This window comes from Haematobia irritans, unplaced genomic scaffold (assembly GCF_050003625.1).
Source record: "Haematobia irritans isolate KBUSLIRL unplaced genomic scaffold, ASM5000362v1 scaffold_32, whole genome shotgun sequence".
NCBI classification, from domain to species: Eukaryota; Metazoa; Arthropoda; class Insecta; order Diptera; family Muscidae; genus Haematobia; species Haematobia irritans.
The window spans coordinates 29,303-51,449 of NW_027445791.1; the positions used below are offsets into that span (position 1 = coordinate 29,303).

Below are 22,147 nucleotides of genomic sequence, written 5' to 3' on the forward strand. Positions count from 1 at the left end.
AGGAAAATTTTTCCAATTAAAATTGTAATTGAGTTTTGAAAAATCTTTAATTTAATTAAAACTTTAATCGATTCAACATTTTTTTTTTTAAATTAAAACAAAAAAAAAAAAACCCAAAGATTAATAGAGTCAATTAGTTTTAATTGGATCAATTATTTCTTTTTTTTATTGACCTTTGATAATTTCTTTGTTTTGTTTAATTGTGATTGAAGACATTTCAATTAAAAATGTTAATTAGATCGAGCAATTTCGTGATTGTATCGTAAATGATTTTTGTTACCAAAAGGAAGGAAACGACAACTACTGCGTTTTTAATACTCAGTCAGAGGACTAAATATCCCAATTATAATAAGTTTATTTAACCGGGCTCGATACCATAAATTACTATATTATCTACTTTCGTAATTGGATAATATTAGTGTCCTTTAAATGATGGATGTGATTTTTAACTTTTCTGGGATTGAAGAGATTCTATATCAAAAGGACTTCTGTTAAAATAGGAATTTTGTCAACATTTCATTTACATAAGGGATTATGTCAAGATGTAATTTCTATAGTGTATTTTTTAAAATTTCAATTCAAAAGAGAATATCCTTTAAAGTTTATTGCAAAAAATTTTCAAATTTTGTCAAAATTCCAGTTCTATCGGAAATATGCATTTGAGATTTTGTCAAAATTTCATTCCTATATAAAGTTTTATCAAGATTTGTTTTCTATAAAAAGTTTTTGGATTTCGGGTTTTATAGGAAGTCCTGTGAAAATCCCATAAATAAATAAATTTTTGCTAAATTTTCTATAGAAATAACAGTTTTAAAAAATTTTGACAAAAACTTTTGACGCAATTTCCTATAGGAATAAAAATTTTGCACATTTTTTGTCTTTAGAAATAAATGTTTGACAAAATTTTCCATAGAAATAAAACTTTGGAAATTTTTTCTTTTGAAATAAATTTTTGTCAAAATTTTCTATAGAAATAAAATTGCCACCAATGTCTTCTATAGAAATAAACTTCTTTTTTTTTAAACTTTGTACAGAAATAATTTTTTTTTAGAAATAAAATGTTGACAACTGTTTTTATAGAAATAAACTTTTAACAAAACTTTCTATAAATTCGATATAATACATTTCCTTCGAATAAAACTAACCACTACAATTTGATCAACAACTTCAAAATATTTTTTTTCTAATTTGGTAGTTTTCTTCTAATTTTCTTCAAATTGCTGATATGCTATTTTTGACATAAGTGGCAACCGTGATTCTAATACTTTTTATATAAAATGATATATAGCTCATAGCTCCCAAAAATCTGGCTATGTTTTAGAGTAATAAATAAATAAATATTTAAAAAAAGAATTTTCAAATGATATTAGTGTTATTTTTAGAATTTTTTATAGGAATAGACAGTTTCGGCGAAAAAGAAATAAATATATAGAAATAAATATATAGAAAGAAATAAATATATAAAAATAATAATTTTATTTCTAAAGCAACTGTTACTATAATTTTGATTATTTTTACAAAATTTTATTCCTATACAAACTACCTTTTATTTCTATACAAATTTTGTTTTGGAAAATTTAATTTATCTAGAAAATTTTTGTCAAAAGTTTACTGCTATATAAAATTTCCGTAGATATCATTTCTATAGTAAATATTTGAAATTTATTACTGGGGGGAATTTTGTCGAAATAGTTTTCTATAGAAACTGTTGTCAAAGTATTAGTTCTTAAAAGAAAGAAAATTTATTTAGAATTTTAGTTTGGAGAGAATTTAGCAAAAATTATTCTGAAGATTTTTTATCTACAATAGATTTTTCCCGAAGGATAAAACAAGATTTAATTTCCAGGAAATGTCTTCGGAAAAACCGGTGAGGAATTGAACAACGTCTACCATTCAGTGAGGTTTTTGTTTGTATATACGTATGTACATATGACCACTGTAAATGGTCATCATGCTAGTTTATTTACAAACTGGAAATGGGCAATTTGAAATCCCACTGGTCCATTTTCTATTAAGCTTCCATTATATATTCCATTGTTTAGCTAAAGTTAACTGCAGGGGACTATATTTGCGATATACTTGCTGTTAACTGCCTAACGAAACTTCATGAAAATGGCCAGGAGATGTTGTTGGTGGAGCTGATAGAAATGAAATAAATTGTTCAATTATTGTTAGTGGTTCGAAGCAGGATATTTACCGCATTATCCGTTATTTTAATGGTCAATAGCGGAACTCTATTCACCGACCTTGTGATCGTCCCGGCGATATCCAACACCAGATAGACTAGTTGAATTGGTTTTGTGAGGGATGCCAACCATTAATATTGTGGTTTTCCAAATAGAAATGGCACCAATATCTGCCGTGGTACCATAGTGTTGAGCTATTTTCTTCGAAATAGGTTTATTGCTTGCTGCAAGGGTTGTTTATGTTATGTGTTTGCTTCCTATGGGGATAATGTGGATGCCCATAGAGTGGACAATGTGTGCCCTTAGAGCTTTGGTGCGATGGAGACCAAACAAGATTATGACTGCAAGTGATGACGGTTACAGCGCAGGGTTTGACACAACTAAGGGACAACAGAAGGCAGTTACTTTTCCACGGGAACCTTTGTCCACTGAGACAGTCTGGGGACATGCAACAATTGTCTGCAAACCTTGCAAATGACGCCTTATTTTCTTATTGCATTAGGACCACAGGATTATTTGTTTGAGGAAACACACCAATAACTTTGCTCAGATTAAGTGTTCTTATTGGCGGCTGATTATTTATTAAATTGAATATTGCCAAAATTAGATTTATATGAAGGGACGCTCTTAAATATCTGAGTGGTGGTAGCTGTTGTGCGTGCTTTTTCATTTCTTTTTGCCTTATGGCGATTAGTGTCCACGATATATCACCTTACGATACGTCTTGGAAACGAGCAGACGAGACCTAAATGAGGGCGTTATGGGACAGCGTATGCTGACATTAGGGCTGTTCGCGCATTTTTTTTTAGCAGAATACAGGGAGTTGAATGTCGACTTTATTCATTTGAATGTTTATGGTAGTTAAAAGAGGAAATTTCTGTTCAAGTGGGAAGATTTATTTGTAGTTTTGCTGAGTAATGGACAAAGCAATAATACTATATTCGAATAACTTGGTGTCCGACTTCGTACTTCCCAAATTTTGTTTCTTCATTGCTTCCGAACACAAAAATTTGGCTTTGTGACGGCCACCATATAACATATGAAATACATTTCGTACAATTTTACCATTCGTATGATTTATTGTACAACTTGTAAATATATGAAGTATTTCATTGCCTACTGGGGAATTTCTGGCATGTCTCATATTCTTTGCGCGACACGTCGATATTAAGACTGATTCGCCATTTCCCTTTATTAACTGTTGCCATCATCATGATTTGATAGGAAGGTTTCGGTAGAATTACCCTATACCTTACCAGACATCACGTCTAAAAATACCATTGTGTACACATGAGTGCCATCTATTGGTTAGAATGGGCAACGCACATATCATACATGGTTGTATAGAAAGGGGAGTAGCGAATGCAGAGTTGTGATTAAAAAAGAGAGTTGTGGAGACTGACCTTACACAAAGTCGTGAGACAGGCTTAGCACAACTTATTGCAACTCACGCTTGTCATTAGTGAAGTCAAAGTCGAAGTCAGTGCGTTCAAATAAGGTACTCCCACATAGGAGTTGAATTGGCAGTATTGTTGTTAGTGCAAAATAACCTGCAAATTTGAATTTTTAAATCGGCATCGGTATATGGAAATATTATTTTTTTCGGTAAAGTTGTGGAAATTATAGAATACTCTGGACGGGATTATAGTGTTTTGTTTTTTTAAATATAGATATTATTGCAACATTAATAAGCGGATATATTGGATTTATGTTAACTTTTCGTCATTTTATAAAATACACCTCGGGTAAGAATAAATGAACAATGTGCGCCAGCACAAATGTTACATTTCTTTTTATCTAATTATTATATGTTGCGAATAATAGGATTTGTGTCAAGACTAAAGGAGTTTGGGATTAAGAAACCCTGTGACACAACTGGTTTCGCTAATTAGGAATTCGCCTGTCATCTGGTCTATGGCGTTTTGGGACATATCTACCCTGAAGGCACTCGAAATCCCGAGGTTAATAACCTCTACTACTCGGAAACAATGTTAAGTGAGTAGAAATATTCCAACATGCATAAACAATATACATATGAGCAAATACAGTAGAAATCGACCACTCAAAAATTAAAATAATTATAAAAATATTAAAGAACAATAACAAACACGAAAGTAAAAGTTTCACAAAAAGTAAAATACAACGTAAATTTTACACTAGCCTTCTTACGTAACCCCAAAATCACGTGGCTGCACTTTTTTTCAATTTCTCCATTTTGTAAAAACGTAAAAGAAAAAAACAAAGAAAACTGAAAATCAGTAAAACTTCAAAATTTCTTAAATAACGCAAATGATTCAATTACATTAAAAAAAAAAATAAAAGAAAGAATAACTAATAAAAATGCAAAGTATAAAAAGTAATTTTTTAAAAAAAGAAAAGTTTTTGAAATCTCATTTGATAAAATGAATACTAAAATCAAAAAGGCAAATTTTTGAAATCAATTTGAAAGCTTATATTATTAATTTATGTACAAAAAGCTAAAAAAGGCAAATCATTAAAAAAATATTTGAAATATTATTATTCAGATAAAAATCATTTTTATGAAAGAAAACAAACACAATTATGTAAAAAGCATGCAAACTTAAAAAAAAGTAATTTAAAATTGTTATTTATAAAAATTTAAAACAAAAAGAAAAAGCTCATATGAAAAATTGTAATCTATAAAAAAAAGAAAAATAATTTTGTATTTAAATAATAATAATAACATCCAAATTCATTTTTTTTATTCTTTGGTACAAAATTAATTTAATGATATAAAAAGTATAATGAATGTTCCCTAAAAGTGAGTGAAATTTGGATTTTATTGTTATCATTCCATTATTTGTATTTATACTGTTATTTATTTCCATTTCTAAATAATATCTAGTTGTAAGGTTATTTTCAATTTTATTTATACAAAATTTTTAAAACAAAGCCCATTATAATGAAAATGAAACAATACATTAAAATGTGAATCGATTCTTGAAATTAAAAATGTGCTGAGTTTTTAATTAAAGGATTGAGGATGTAGCTGGTTTGTAAGGGAAGTGTCGCGGCAATTTCTTGGGAGATTCTTTATATGAATAATGGGCTGAAAGGATCTCAAGGATGATCTATATAAGGGTCATGTTAAGGGGGGGTAGCCTGACGAACCACGTCCAACAGGTTCGGTAAATCGTTAATAAAACAATTTTCATATCCTGGATTTTATAAAAACGTTTAAAGAATGTCCGTCCGTCCGTTTTTCTGTTATGAAAATTTAAATTTCTACTTGTCCATTGTTGTGAAATTAGGAAGATGAGAAATTATTATCAACACCAGGCACTTCATATTTAAATGGATGGATAATAACGGATCGAAACCCACATTTCCGGCGAGCTACAGCCGCAGCTTAAATTCATAGTGCCACCGTTATCACCACAAATCTTGTCCATCACAACTGTATGTGCCAGAACTAGAAGGTAATTTAATATCGGTGTCCAAATTAGTCCAAAAAGGTCTGGATATCACATTCAAAGAAAAGAAATGTGAACTTCTTAAAGGCAATAGAATTTTGGTATGTATATTCAAATTATTTTCTCAGAACAAAAATCTATTTCAAAGCTACCATTATAAAAATATTTCTATCCCTGCCAGCATTTCAATGTTCCATTTCATCCTCATCGCTACCACAGACTCGTAAGTGACACTGCAACAATTGCCAACTGTGATAGTATTTTGCCATCACTATTCGCATGAAAGTATTTTGCCATCACTATTGTTACAAGATCCATTTTATATTTTGTGAAACACCAAGCGCAACTGGCTTATTATAATTTATTTCAATGAAAACGAAAATAAAGTGCTGAAAACATAGTTATTACGCTTAAAATTGTGAAAAGTAAATTGGTGAACAATTTTTGACTTTCCAAATGGAATAAAGTGACAGTTTTTCAAATATTTTTCCAGACACGCTGCCTCCATTGGGAATAAAAGTACTGGCTGATAGACGCTACAACATTTAACTTACAACTTGTAACTCAACATCAATCTCTTATTAATGCATAAAAATGTGTTAAATGTGATGTGATAGCCGTATAAATGTTATATTTATGAGAATTTATAAATGTTTCATAAAATTAATAAACATCTAAACAATCGTGTTTTACTTGACCACAATGATTCTTTTACAACTATCTTAAAATGCACTTTGTCTGATTGTTAGAAGGGGCTCTTATTGGCGTCCTTCTAAATGTATCCAGAAGGGCTCCTAATAATTGCACTCATGCGATACTTTTTTGTAGTAACTTGGCGTGGTACAACTTCTCAATAGTGACGGCGCTTTTCCGAGGAGTTTTGGATATCGTATACGACTGTTTTCGACGTAGTGGGGATTCTCTGAAGCGCCCCCAAATTCAAAAAATGTTGGCAGGGATGTTATAAAGTGCTTTTTAACCAGGTAGTACAAATGTCCTACACCCCTTCTCAATTTATAATATAGAAATCAAATAAGTCCAATCATGGTTTTGAATTTGTTTAGTTTTACGCGTTGCAGAGGCTTCGTTAACATATCCGCTAGCATTTCATCCGTAGGGCAATATTCGAATTTTATTTCTTTGGTTTGCTTAAGTTCTCGCACAAAATAATATTTAACGTCAATGTGTTTCGTACGTGGATTAATTTTCTCAGCGTCTAATAGTTTAAGGCAGCTTTGATTATCTTCTTTGATAGAAATGTCTTTAACGTCAATTTTAATATCCTGAAAAAGCATTTTTAACCAAATAAGTTCTTGGGCTGCGTCCGCTAATGAAACGAATTCAGCTTCGGTAGAAGATAATGTTACATTTTTCTGTTTACGAGAAGCATAGGATATAGTTGATCCACCCAGTTGAGATTGGAATGAAGTAAAACGTTTGTTAAGATACCTAAATGGTTCAAAGAATTTGAAGCTCTGTCTGAATTGTAGCAATTTTAATTTGGTTGGATTTGCTGATGCGGATTTTGCTGGAGAAATTAGTGGTAGAAAATCGACAAGTGGCTATGTTTTTCAACTGGGTGGAGCAACTATATCCTATGCTTCTCGTAAACAGAAAAATGTAACATTATCTTCTACCGAAGCTGAATTCGTTTCATTAGCGGACGCAGCCCAAGAACTTATTTGGTTAAAAATGCTTTTTCAGGATATTAAAATTGACGTTAAAGACATTTCTATCAAAGAAGATAATCAAAGCTGCCTTAAACTATTAGACGCTGAGAAAATTAATCCACGTACGAAACACATTGACGTTAAATATTATTTTGTGCGAGAACTTAAGCAAACCAAAGAAATAAAATTCGAATATTGCCCTACGGATGAAATGCTAGCGGATATGTTAACGAAGCCTCTGCAACGCGTAAAACTAAACAAATTCAAAACCATGATTGGACTTATTTGATTTCTATATTATAAATTGAGAAGGGGTGTAGGACATTTGTACTACCTGGTTAAAAAGCACTTTATAACATAGAAATATTTTTATAATAGTAGCTTTGAAATAGATTTTTGTTCTGAGAAAATAATTTGAATATACATACTAAAATTTTTTTCTTCTTGTCAACTTGATTATTCTGTATTCACACTTTCTATGAATTAAATAAAACTATAACATTTGTTTTAATAAGTTCGCTGACGCTTTTTACTAACCCGAAAGGATAAGGTTTAATATCCAATATTGAAAACCACATGGTTTTTTCGTTGCATTTTACGGTAGTGTTTTGTCAAAGTTTTCTCATATTATCTTCAACACCATTTCAAAGATTTCGTCAACATTTTGGCAAATTGGAAGTAATTCGCAAACAATTTGAAGATGTATTGAAGATGAGCTATTTCAAGTCAAGTTGAATTTATGTTGAAAATTATATTTACCCTCAAACTGAAAAATTGTTGCATTCGAAAAACGCTTATCCTGTGTTTATTGGGTTGAGGGTAATGTCTGTTTTTTGTTGAGAACGCGATTTTCTCAACAATTTCTCAACTTGAATATTACCCTAATCCTTTGAAAAAATGTTTGAAAAATTGTTGAAATTTAGCATTTTTGTGTTTATTGGGATGGTAGTATGTTGGATCAACTTTGCATTGGTTGTCGCAATTTCATATTAATTGTTTTGTTTGTTGGTGCAACTGCCCTCGATTTTCTTTGCTATTATCCTAACCAAATTCCAATATCAAATGAAAGGGCAGATTATATTGAGATTTTATTAATGTATTACAAGATTTACAATCATAATAAACTTCGAAAATAAATACAAAAGGTGCTAACAACAAAGGCTTTTGATCTACATATACGTGAGATAAATTTACATTACAATTTACAATTTTTTATAGGTAAGTAATGTTTGTATACCAATGACAGATGGTTATTAGGTTGCAATTATGTGGTCAAACTACAGAACCTAATTCAATATATACTTGCCAGAAATATCTTCCTTAAGCCTCTAGATATAAATACAGATCGACTTAGACTCGTCCTATATTCTTAATACAATAAAAAATCCGTAAAAAGTATTTGTGTTTGTTGGTGTATGAAGCCTGCAATTTTTATGGAAACTTTTGTAATATTCCTTTTTTATAAATCGGTGCGATACTTACCTGAAGACAACTTCTTTTCTATGGGATAAACTTTATTCAATGTATTGCGGACTATTATCAAGTAAATGCTGTTCCCCGTTTTGCAAATTTTGTAGCGTCATACCATTTACCATGTCGATGTTGATATAAATATTTATTTGTTGCAACAACTACCTTATGCCCGTCCTATAATTGAACTAAGATTCTTTTAGTATACTCAACTTTTGGTTGTACCAGCCATTTGTTGATTCCCATGATATAAGTCTCACTATAGGCCGGTATGCACCTCTAGCGAAATTTTCGGTGGCAAAAATTTGTTTAAGTCTACAACAAAAAAAAAAACAGGGCTGTGTACACAAATTTTAAACCAGCCAATCGCTTTTAAAAATTGTTAATATATGTTCCAAATATTCCTCAAATAAATTGTTTATTATTTACAGACTTTTTAAAACTTTTATGCACACAATGATTGTAATAAATTAAATGTTTGCTGCCAAAATATGCTTTTGACAACCCTGTTATTTCATTTTCATCGCTACGACAGACTCGTAAATGTCACCACAACCATCGCGAACTGTGATGGGGGAAGCATATCAAAAAGTACAAAATGTACATGAAAGTATTTTGCCATCACTACTGTTAGAAGAGCTATTTTATTTTTTGTGAAACGCCAAGCGAAACCAGCTTGTTATATCCCTGCCAGCATTTCAAAGTTCCATTTCAACCTCATCGTTACCACAGACTCGTAAATGTCACTTCAACCATCATGAAAAGGTACATCAAAAAGTACATGCAAGTAATTTGCCATCCCTACTGTTAAAAAAGCCATTTTTTTTTTGTGAAACGCCAAGCGCAACCAGCTTGTTATATTTTAATTAAATAAAAACGAAAATAAAGTTCTGAAAACATAGATTATACGCTTAAAATTGTGAAAGGTATATTGGTGAACAAATTGGTGATTTTCCAAATGGAATAAAGTGATTGTTTTTCAGATATTTTACAGATACGCTGCCTCCATGGAATGAAAGCACTGGTTGATAGACGCAGCAACATGTAACTCGCTACTTGTAACTCAACATCATCATTAATGCCAAAAATTATGTTAAATGTAATGTGATAGTGATTATGTTAAATGTAAATGTTATATTTTTAAGAATTTGTAAATGTTTAATCAAATTAATAAATATCTAAACAAACGTGTTTTACTCGACCACAATGATTCTTTTACAACTATCTTAAAATGCACTTTTTCTGATTGTTTGGAGGGTCCCTTATTGGCGTCGTTCTAAATTGATCTATAAAGGCACCTAATAATTGCACTCATGCGAAACATTTTTGTAGTAACTTGGCGTGGTACAACTTCTCAATAGTGACGGCGCTTTTCCGACGAGTTTTTGATGTCGTATATGATTGTTTTCGACGTAGTGGGGATTCTCAAAAGAGTCCCCAAATTCAAAAAATGTTGGCAGGGTTTTTATTTAAAGGCCGGTATGCACCTCTAGCGAAAAATTTCATTCCCATAAGAAATGCATTGCTATTTATGCTAACGAAATTTTCGGTGGCGTTCAATTTCGTAAGCTGGTACGCACCTCTAATGAAAATAACAGGGTTGTCAAAAGCATATTTTGGCAGCAAACATTTAATTTACTACAATCATTGTGTGCGTAAAAGTTTTAAAAGGTCTGTAAATAATAAACAATTTATTTGAGGAATATTTGGAACATATATTAGCAATTTTTAAAAGCGATTAGCTGGTTTAAAATTTGTGTACACAGCCCTGTTTTTTTTTTTTTTTGTAGAATTAAATAAATTTTTGCTACCGAAAATTTCGCTAGAGGTGCATACCGGCCTTAAATAAAAACGAAAATAAAGTTCTGAAAACATAGATATTACGCTTAAAATTGTGAAAGGTATATGGTGAACAATTTTCGACTTTCCAAATAGAATAAAGTGATCGTTTTTCAAATATTTTTCCAGGTACGCTGTCTCCATCGAAAATAAACAAACTGGCTGATAGACGCTGCAATATGTAACTTGCTACTTAAAACTCAACATCATTCTTTTATTAATGCAAAAAATTATGTTAAATGTGATGAGATAAACCGAAAAATGTTATATATATAAGAAATTATAAATGTTTAATCAAATCAATAAACATCTACACAATCGTGTTTTACTTGACCACAATGATTCTTCTACAATTACCTTAAAATGAACTTTTTCTGATAGTTTGCAGGGGTTCTTATTGGCGTTCTCCGAAAGTGATAAATAGGCACCTAATAATTGCACTGATGAGAAACTTTTTCGTAGTAACTTGGCGTGGTACAACTTCTCAATAGTGACGGCGCTTTTCCGACGAGTTTTTGATGTCGTATATGATTGTTTTCGACGTAGTGGGGATTCTCAGAAGAGCCCCAATTTCAAAAAATGTTGGCAGAGTTATTGTATATGTCGTCGCGGAAGACATGTTTCGCCTACCGCTATGGTTATATTTACACACTTATTGAGAACTTCAATATACCCTAATCCTTTGAAAACCATGTTTGAAAAAGAGTACAATTTTAGCATTTTTCAAGTGATTGCTTTTATTGGGCCTGTGTTTGTTAGGGGGTTTTTTTATATATGCCGCCACCCTGCAATTTCGTTGTTTGTTGTTTTATCGAATGTTACTACGTTGGTGTATCACTCAGGTGGAAAATAAATATTGCTATAAATATTGAAAATAAATTGTGCAGCAATATATGTTATCAATCTATACTTAATGATTTCCAGATCACGAACGTTGAATTTGTTATAAAGTGCAATTCAAATCTACGCAGAATGGAAGATGAAAACAGTGAGTCGGAGTCTTACGAAAGTGCTCCAAAAAAAATGAAGACGGAATGGTCCCGGAGCTATTCAAACAAAGCAATGGAAATGATGAAGAAAATGGGATATAAAGCCGACAAAGGTCTTGGAAAACAAAATCAAGGGCGCCTTGAACCAATAGTTGCGTTCCAACAAGATGGAAGAAAAGGACTTGGCTTAAAGCAAGGATTGCAAAGTCTAGACGAAAAATGGGACATCAATTCCGAAGAAATTTATATTCCAGAAAATGTTGTATGGTTAGAAAACAAATGTGGCTTTGCATATGGCTTCCAAGATATGAAAGATTTCATTAAATACGGTCAACGTAAGAAAACTTTGGAAGGTGAGAACTTATTCGTAAATTCTGACATTTTGGAAGGAATATTAAACGCAAAGACAATATTTGATGATCTAAATGAAAACGACTTAAGAAGGGCTAGAAGTCGCAGCAACCCATTTGAGACAATACGCAGTTCTATATTTCAAAACAGAGCAGCAGTGAAGATGGCGAATATGGACTCAATGTTAGATTTTATGTTTACAAACCCCAAAGATAAATATGGAAATCCTCTCGTTGAATCCGATGAATTACTACTATTTGCAGATATATGCGCAGGTAACTAAAGAAAAATTGTACGAGCAAAAGCTGGTTTTAATTTAGTTTAGTTGGGGTCTATTGAGCTATCTTTTGTTTAAAGAGTAAATTTCCATGTAATGGTGGGTGACACTTTGAATCAAAGTGGGTTTCAGAATAATGCACATATTTCGGCAGTAAGAATATTGTTTTTATAGAGCTTATAACAATAATAGATTTTTCTAAATGAAATATATCTAGAAGACTGTTTAATTTTGAAAAATTGGAACATTGTATTTCGATACTCGAACAAATACAAACGTGGGTATATTAAAACATTCCTAAATTTTAAAGATATGAAATCATTCCAAAATAAAAGCATTATTGTTATTTATAATACTGTAATACATAAACTAAGCGAGTTCAATATATTTGTTTACAATTGAATCATCAATTTTATATGATTCCTCTACATAAAATATACTTATCTAGAAGACTGTTTAAGTTTGAAATTAATATCTTCGTGTTATTCAATTTTGTTTAAAGGCCCTGGTGGATTTTCGGAATATATCTTATACAGAAAAGGTTGGGAGGCAAAAGGATTTGGATTCACATTGAAGGGAGCGAACGACTTTAAGCTCGATAAGTTCTTTGCTGGGTCTCCTGAATCGTTTGATCCATACTACGGTGTTAACGAAGATGGTGACATATATGTGGAAGCAAACCAAGACTCTCTCAATCAATATATTCGCAAACATGCTGTGGATGGTGTACATTTCGTAATGGCTGATGGAGGATTTTCTGTAGAAGGCCTTGAAAATATACAAGAAATTCTATCAAAGCAATTATATTTATGTCAATGTGTTACTGCTTTAAAAATACTGCGTCCCAATGGAAGTTTTATCTGCAAACTGTTTGATATATTTACACCATTTAGTGTGGGTCTGATATATCTTATGTACAAATGCTTCGATAAAATTGCGATAATTAAACCAAACAGTAGTCGCCCGGCAAATTCAGAAAGGTATTTGGTGTGCAAGTGGAAAAAAGATAATACAAGCGACATTTGTAGTTATTTGAATCTAGTTAATAACATTTTAAACGAGCGTAATGAAGAAGACATAATGGAAATTGTAGATATTGCATTAATAACACAGGACGAATTATTCTTTGATTATATAAAACAATCCAACAATTCTATTGGAAAGAATCAAATTGTTGGGTTAAGGAAGATCTATGCATTCTGTAATAATCCTCATCTGAAAGAAATAAGACAGTCGGAAATTAGACAGTCGTGCCTGCACTTGTGGAATTTGCCGGACAAGCTGAGACAGGCCCCCGAAACTAAGTCAATTGAGCAGTATTTGGAGGAATTTCTGTGCACTTGGTTTGAAGACAAGGTATTTTTTAACTCTAGTCCCTCAGAGTTGTTGTCATCGGAAGACTTACATAAAAAAATTGAAAGCGTGTATGATTGGTACTTTGTACCTGTTGGAAGAAGAGAAACTAGCGCAAATTCAAGCAGTTTCTTTATTTGCACCACACGTGGTAAACTATTCCGATACACCGATATGAAAAAGTGGGAACAGTTGGACTATATGTTCGAGATCTCACCAAAATCCCTCTTTTACGGAGAACTCGTATTTGAGTACAGTGGTGAAGGGCGCACGCAAACTCGAGTTTGTGTTCTGCACATAATTGATGCAATCATTCTAGGCGGGAAAGACGTTAGAAGAGCACCCCTCCGCGATCGTCTGCTTATGTGTACAAAATTTTCAAACAGTCTTAATAAGCCGTTCAAAGATGGTAACGCTCTTACAATTCGTAGCAAAAAATTATATAAGTTGGAAGAGATAAATATATATTTTTCCGAAATGAGACCTTATACATTAAAGGACAACTCTTCACGTTTAGGAATATCCTTAGCAAATAATGAAAACAAATTTTTTGTTCCCGGTGGTATACTGTTACTATGTGAAATTTGCCACAACTTTGTATCACAAATATCCAAATCACAAAATATGCTCTACTATTTTGATAAAATTAAAAAAACTTCATACTATAAAGATAGAATGCCTATCGACGTACAAAGTATTCTTCATGCTTCGTTTAGAAACAGTTTTGCGCGGCGATTAATCTGGAGATGGACTAACACCTGCCAAGTCGAAGAAAATAGCAACAAAATAGACACAAATGTTCTATATCGAGACGATTTTACAAATTTTGTTATTAGCAAAACTAAAGCTTGACAAATGATAACAATGTACATGAAATAAAGTATAAAAAATTCCAAAAATTATTTTTTTTTATATATACTGGTTTGAATATGATTTTGAATATGGTGGTTAAATTGTAAGAGCCGATGTTGAATGTGAACCACACCTAAACGCCAAGTTTTTTCCGAATTTTATTTGACTTACTCAATTTGAACCATGGAGAGATACACAAGCCAACAACGTGTTAAATGGTTCCAAGAAATGACAACAGTGGATGATAAATTTTCGAAGAAAATCATCTTCAGTGATGAGGCACATTTTCACCTCAGTGGATTCGTCAATAAATAAATAAATAAATAAATAAATAAATAAATAAATAAATAAATAAATATATATATATATATATATATATATATATATATATATATATATATATATATATATATATATATATATATATATATATATATATATATATATATATATATATATATATATATATATATATATATATATATATATATATATATATATATATATATATATATATATATATATATATATATATATATATATATATATATATAAAGGGTGATTTGTTAAGAGCTTGATAACTTTTTTTTTTAAAAAAACGCATAAAATTTGCAAAATCTCATCGGTTCTTTATTTGAAACGTTAGATTGGTCCATGACATTTACTTTTTGAAGATAATTTCATTTAAATGTTGACCGCGGCTGCGTCTTAGGTGGTCCATTCGGAAAGTCCAATTTTGGGCAACTTTTTCGAGCATTTCGGCCGGAATAGCCCGAATTTCTTCGGAAATGTTGTCTTCCAAAGCTGGAATAGTTGCTGGCTTATTTCTGTAGACTTTAGACTTGACGTAGCCCCACAAAAAATAGTCTAAAGGCGTCAAATCGCATGATCTTGTGTGGCATGTAGCGCCATCTTGTTGAAACCACATGTCAACCAAGTTCAGTTCTTCCATTTTTGGCAACAAAAAGTTTGTTAGCATCGAACGATAGCGATCGCCATTCACCGTAACGTTGCGTCCAACAGCATCTTTGAAAAAATACGGTCCAATGATTCCACCAGCGTACAAACCACACCAAACAGTGCATTTTTCGGGATGCATGGGCAGTTCTTGAACGGCTTCTGGTTGCTCTTCACTCCAAATGCGGCAATTTTGCTTATTTACGTAGCCATTCAACCAGAAATGAGCCTCATCGCTGAACAAAATTTGTCGATAAAAAAGCGGATTTTCTGCCAACTTTTCTAGGGCCCATTCACTGCAAATTCGACGTTGTGGCAGATCGTAAGTCTATTCATGATGAAATGTCAAAGCATACTGAGCATCTTTCTCTTTGACACCATGTCTGAAATCCCACGTGATCTGTCAAATACTAATGCATGAAAATCCTAACCTCAAAAGAATCACCCTTTGGGTGATTTGTTAAGAGCTTGATAACTTTTTAAAAAAAAAAACGCATAAAATTTGCAAAATCTCATCGGTTCTTTATTTGAAACGTTAAGATAATTTCATTTAAATGTTGACCGCGGCTGCGTCTTAGGTGGTCCATTCGGAAAGTCCAATTTTGGGCAACTTTTTCGAGCATTTCGGCCGGAATAGCCCGAATTTCTTCGGAAATGTTGTCTTCCAAAGCTGGAATAGTTGCTGGCTTATTTCTGTAGACTTTAGACTTGACGTAGCCCCACAAAAAATAGTCTAAAGGCGTCAAATCGCATGATCTTGGTGGCCAACTTACCGGTCCATTTCTTGAGATGAATTGTTCTCCGAAGTTTTCCCTCAAAATGGCCATAGAATCGCGAGCTGTGTGGCATGTAGCGCCATCTTGTTGAAACCACATGTCAACCAAGTTCAGTTCTTCCATTTTTGGCAACAAAAAGTTTGTTAGCATCGAACGATAGCGATCGCCATTCACCGTAACGTTGCGTCCAACAGCATCTTTGAAAAAATACGGTCCAATGATTCCACCAGCGTACAAACCACACCAAACAGTGCATTTTTCGGGATGCATGGGCAGTTCTTGAACGGCTTCTGGTTGCTCTTCACTCCAAATGCGGCAATTTTGCTTATTTACGTCAACTAGAAATGAGCCTCATCGCTGAACAAAATTTGTCGATAAAAAAGCGGATTTTCTGCCAACTTTTCTAGGGCCCATTCACTGAAAATTCGACGTTGTGGCTCGTTAGTAAGTCTATTCATGATGAAATGTCAAAGCATACTGAGCATCTTTCTCTTTGACACCATGTCTGAAATCCCACGTGATATATATATATATATATATATATATATATATATATATATATATATATATATATATATATATATATATATGTATATAAAAGGTTTCGAATTTAATATTTAAGTTAGTGACCTCATAATGTGTCACTGAACTTGTACTGCGGAGTTTGCATTTATTAATACAAAGAAATTTATATTTTTTACAGTAGTGAACATATTTAGCGTTAACTCCTCCCCCTTTAAAAACGATTGTCCCCAATCGTTAAAAATACGGTAGGTCATCGACTTTCTGTGGCCTTAAACATTGGAAGTTAGGTTAGGTTAGGTTAGGTTAAAGTGGCAGCCCGATTAAATTTCAGGATCACTTAGACTATTCCGTCCATTCTGATACCACATTTAACTAAAAGTACCTATTACATATGGGCACTTCTAGTCTTAACCACTGAACCTTCTCTATTATTTACTTTTGTGGAACCAACCAGATTGCTTCAAAAACATTAACAAACTGCTTAAGTTAAAGTTTTCCAGGTCAGCCAGTAATCTAAAGCTATATGCTCCTAAAATTCGCTTACGCCTTACACAAAAAGCAGGACACTCACACAAGAGGTGTTTAATTGATTCCTTTTCCTCAACGTCATGACAGCTTATACAATAGTCATTATACTTCGCACCTATAGTTTTTGCAAATTCGCCTATCAGGCAGCGACCCGTTATAGCAGATATTAGGAGTGCTATCTGACGCCTTGAGAACACTAGCATATCTAGTGTGCGGTTTAAGTTTAAATGGGGCCATATTTGCTTGGTGTCGTTACAACCCTTGCAATTTACCCATCGAATATTGGCCATCATAACAGCCTTCTCACGCAGTAAGCGCTTGCAGGTGGCCAGAGGCATACCAACAGATTCTAGTTCCCCTGCAATATGTAAGGTAGTTCCTAGCCTTGCTAACACATCTGCTTCACAGTTCCCCGGTATGTTCCTATGGCCAGGCACCCATATTAGGTGAATATTGTACTGCTCAGCCATCTCGTTGAGAGATTTGCGGCAGTCTATGGCCGTTTCTGAGTCAAGGAACACAGAGTCCAAGGATTTTATTGCAGGTTGACTGCCTGAGTATATATTAATGCCAATATTTGTTGGAACATTACTTCTCAGCCAATTCACCACCTCTCTTATTGCCAATATTTCAGCCTGAAAAACACTACAGTGATTAGGTAATCTTTTCGCTATTCGAATTTCCAGATCTTTAGAATATACTCCGAACCCCACTTGTCCATTCAATTTGGAGCCATCAGTATAGAAATCTATATATCTTTTATTCCCCGGGGTCTGTGTACACCACGCCTCACTGTTGTGGCTGAAATACGTCTCTTTATTAGAAGTTCGTCTAACAGCCTAAGTATACCTGGATCAACATTCAGAGTTGTCAGTCTATTTAATATTGAGCTCGGATGGACATTATTGAACGCCCCTTCGATGTCTAGAAACGCCACGATTGTGTATTCTTTGACAGATAGTGAGCTTTCGATAAAGCTGACTAGTTCATGCAATGCGGTCTCAGTAGACCTGCCCTTCGAGTATGCATGCTGTCGTTTCGAGAGCAAACTTGAATCCACGCTAGTTCTAAGATACATGTCTATCATCCTCTTCAGGGTCTTAAGTAGGAATGAGGATAAGCTGATTGGTCGGAAATCCTTCGCACTCGAGTGAGAGGCTTTTCCTGCTTTAGGTATGAAGACGACTTTTGTTTCCCTCCACTTTTCTGGAATATATGCTAAGTTTACACATTGTTTATATATCACCGTCAACCAGGGGATAATTCTTTCAGCCACTGCCTGTAACTCCGCCGGAGTAATTCCATCAGGACCGGGGGATTTGAATGGTCCAAAGCTATTTAAAGCCCATTTTATTCTAGATTCCGACACAATTTCCTCGATAGGAAATGATCGCTGAGCCTCTGTTACACCGCCGGAACATGGTTCAACCGTCTGATTTCCAGGGAAGTGTGTGTCCAAAAGTACCTCCAACGTCTCCTCACTGGACGTTGTCCAATTTCCCTCCGGTGTTTTAATGAAACCTGGAGCGGTGTTAGTAGATGCTAGTACCTTCTGTAGTCTGGAAGCCTCTGACGTATTCTCAATACTGCTACAGTAATCATCCCAAGAGTTTTGTTGAGACCTTCTCAGTTCTCGTTTATATTCTCTCAGATTCATCTTGTAAGTGTCCCAATCCTCCGGAGCTCTTGTGGACTTTGCTTTGTTAAAGAGCTTCCTGCAGGATTTCCTCATATTACTTAACTCCGTAGTCCACCATGGCGGCCGATTTTTCCCCCTTGGCTTTCCTCTAGGGCAAGCAGCTTTCAGTGAAATGTTGAAGGCCTTAGTAATCCGCTCCACTGCGTGTTCGATATCTTGCACAGTGCTCATATTTGTCTCCGGCATTTCCGGTATCATCAAATTGAACGATTCCCTATACCTATTCCAATCAGCTTTCCTAACATTTGGCGGAAATATGGTCTTTGAAGTACGAACAGCCAATCTGAAACTGATGTAGCGATGATCTGAGAAGCTATGTTCCCTCAAAACATGCCACTCAGATATCTTATCATTCAGTTCCGGAGAGGTCAACGTTACGTCCAAAACCTCTTGTCTGTTCCTGGTGACGAAGGTTGGTACATCTCCCTTATTGCAAACTACCAGGTTAGTACGCAAAATAAACTCTGTTAGCGACTCTCCCCTTGCATTAGTATCACTACTTCCCCAAATACTATGATGTGCATTTGCATCGCATCCCATAATGAGTTTTGTCTTTGTTTTTAGTGACTCCTCAACTAAGGTCTTAACGGCACAGGGTGGCATCTCCCTATCATGTCCCATGTAGACCGAAGATACCCAATATTTGCATTTGGATATCTCTAGACTGGCTACGACAGTGTCTGCATTGCTCAATGAAGGAAGCGGAAACAAGTTTAGTTCGTTTTTAGCAATTATACATGCTCGATTTATATCGTTACCGGTATTATGCAAAAGTTTGAAACCCGGAGTGCTTAATTCACAGATCTTGTTCTTATATATGTATGGTTCTTGAATAAGAACTATATCTATGTCTCCTTTCATCAGGAGAACTTTTAAGGCAGCACAAGCGGCCTTACAATGGTGAAGATTTATCTGGAGGAACCGTAGAACCATCCAAATTTTCAACCACCGTCACATCAGCCGCTTCAATTGAGTCATCAAGGGCTTCCTCTTCACAGATCTCGGTGACTCTCGCAACAATCCGCGGTTCAGCTTTGGTGAGGCTTGAGCCTATAGAAACTTCCCGCATATGATTTTCGCCATAGTCTGCAGGTTTTATGTCTCCTTCGGCTTCGCTAGGAGATTTTTTCACTGCTGAATCTACCGGAGGCTTGTCCGTTTCGGTATCCTTTGGCTGATCGCTTTTGTATACCTTCATATGGATATCATGAAAGCCATAACTTACGCGTCCTTGGGTCTGGGCTAGATGTGGCAGCGACTCTATGTTTAATATAAACACCGCATGTCGTCTTGGTCCATCCACCTCATCCAAACGACCAACCTTCCAATCGGCGGTTGGAAGATCTGGGTTACATTCTTTTAGTCTCTCTAGTATTGACTCAGGATCAGGAGGGTTTGCCGGTATCCATGCATGTGCTCTAGGTTTAGCCGGTATGTCTTTTTTATCGACTAACTCCAAAGCGGCTCCTTCCCAAACTTCACCAATTAGCATCAATGCAGCTTTAAAGCACTCCATAGACCTCTGGTCTGCAAAAGCTATTAACTTATATCGTCCTTGATACCATCCAGCATCTTGCCGTCGAGGACTTGGTCCGGGAAACTTTTTTCGTACCTCTGAGTAGACACCAGACATCGCGTTCTCAATTTCTCCCCATTTTTGCCTTGGAATCATGCCGTCCAATGCTCCTTTATTAATAATAGCCATCACAAGGCTGTCTTTTGCAACTGAGGCAAACGATCTTTGATCCCGTTTAGAGTATGGCAGCTCATCCGGTGATCGTTCCCTTTTTCCAGCTTCAAGAATTCCTTGAGCCCATTTTAAGGAATCGCTTTGCTTAGCCGACAACGTGCTTGGGTCGACTGATCCTAATTTCTTTAGGATAAACAAAGCATTTCTTCGTTCCTTCAATCTCTTTCGAGAGGGATTGCCTCCTTTTGATGTCGTCACCTTAGAAAAGGTTCGACTTGCCAAAGTGTCACCGCCAGTCGACCCGTCTACAGGTCGACTAATTGGGCCTGACTCTTGGTCGCTGCCCAAATTTATAACTTTAGTCGTTACCCATCCACTGGGCCATGAAGTTAGCAGCCCAGTGGATGACTATGAATTTCGCTGCATGGTGGTTTATTATTTCCACCACACGTGAAATTCGTAATAAGTACTTATTACGATGAAATACTCCGCTATTAGAAAACACGTCCGTTCAGTTCGACGGTTGAATAATAATTTATTATTATTATTGCCAAAAGTAGAAACAAAAGAATGAATATTGAAAAATTTATGTATTTTGTAGTGACAATGTCTGATTTAATTTCGTGTATTTTCTTAGTGTTGCTAATATGAACGTAGTTCAACATTTCCAAAGATAAGAGATTTACGAATTCGTTTTCAATTGGGATTTGTTGAATTGATGGTGAAGAAACTTCCATATGGGGAGCTTCCAAATTTCTGTAAAGTTTGTTATTTATTTTAACAGTTACGTTGTGGAATTTGATCAAATATGTTCCACTAATAGTTTCATTGTTAATTGTTCCATTAAAGTCGTTAAGTAATATCACACCGGGAGATATAATTTCTACGTTTGGTATATGATATCCTTGGGACATCGTGCATGATGAATTTCTACCACTAAGGAGCGGCGGGATGCAATTATCTTTGGATATTGTTAGCAGAGTTAAATTAAAAAGACAATTTGTTTCAGTAGAACAATACGGAGTAAAGAAAAAATTTTTATTTCATGTATACCAACAGAAAATCAAGGCATGCTACGTTTAAAAATATTTAAAAACAACAAGTTGAATATTGAAGAGTGAATAATTGGTAATAAACTGATTCTCAACACTTCCACTTTTATTACTCATATTATTTACTCCTTTAAAAATTATTTAATATTTAACATGTTCTTTAAATGAATAAATTGGTGCTTCAAAATTGGCTTCGTTAAAATATCAGCTAGTTGCTCAGACGATGGGACATAATTAAGCTTGAATTCTTTTTCCTCATGCTTTTCGCGAACAAAGTGATATTTTACGTCAATATGTTTAGTTCTTTTGTGAAATTGGGGATTTTTGATAAGCTTTATAGCACTCTGGTTATCCATATTTAAAGTTGAAACTTCTTGACATTCTGGATATAGCTCATGGAATAATCGTTTAACCCACATGAGTTCCTTCACACCTTCACTTGCGGCAACATATTCTGCTTCAGTTGTTGAAAGAGTTATTGTAGACTGTCTTTTAGAAG

The 22,147-nt window shown here is 34.1% G+C and overlaps 1 protein-coding gene and 3 long non-coding RNA genes across 4 annotated transcripts; 3 read left to right on the plus strand and 1 right to left on the minus strand.

Moving 5' to 3' along the window:
* Positions 1-2,855: 2,855 nt before the first annotated feature.
* On the plus strand, positions 2,856-4,161 carry LOC142242524 (uncharacterized). Its single transcript, XR_012724133.1, has 3 exons — positions 2,856-3,791; positions 3,857-3,931; positions 4,011-4,161. It is a non-coding gene; the product is annotated as an uncharacterized LOC142242524 (long non-coding RNA).
* A 4,204-nt stretch (positions 4,162-8,365) lies between these two features.
* On the minus strand, positions 8,366-9,018 carry LOC142242531 (uncharacterized). Its single transcript, XR_012724139.1, has 2 exons — positions 8,773-9,018; positions 8,366-8,712 (listed from the first exon to the last, which is right to left on the minus strand). It is a non-coding gene; the product is annotated as an uncharacterized LOC142242531 (long non-coding RNA).
* Positions 9,019-9,220: 202 nt separating this feature from the next.
* On the plus strand, positions 9,221-9,967 carry LOC142242530 (uncharacterized). Its single transcript, XR_012724138.1, has 2 exons — positions 9,221-9,686; positions 9,744-9,967. It is a non-coding gene; the product is annotated as an uncharacterized LOC142242530 (long non-coding RNA).
* A 1,333-nt stretch (positions 9,968-11,300) lies between these two features.
* Cmtr1 (Cap methyltransferase 1) lies at positions 11,301-14,468 on the plus strand. Its single transcript, XM_075314110.1, has 3 exons — positions 11,301-11,441; positions 11,524-12,214; positions 12,719-14,468. Exons 1-3 carry the CDS (start codon positions 11,415-11,417, stop codon positions 14,419-14,421), a joined length of 2,421 nt encoding a protein of 806 aa, XP_075170225.1. The 5' UTR covers positions 11,301-11,414; the 3' UTR covers positions 14,422-14,468.
* The last annotated feature ends 7,679 nt before the right edge of the window (positions 14,469-22,147 follow it).

Bases quoted from the DNA above. Each gene is read 5' to 3' on its own strand.
- Cmtr1 (XM_075314110.1), top strand. From the start codon at position 11,415: ATGTTACTACGTTGGTGTATCACTCAG. The intron at 11,442-11,523 runs GTGGAAAATAAA...AATGATTTCCAG, and splicing joins TACGTTGGTGTATCACTCAG to ATCACGAACGTTGAATTTGT. The intron at 12,215-12,718 runs GTAACTAAAGAA...TTTTGTTTAAAG, and splicing joins ATTTGCAGATATATGCGCAG to GCCCTGGTGGATTTTCGGAA.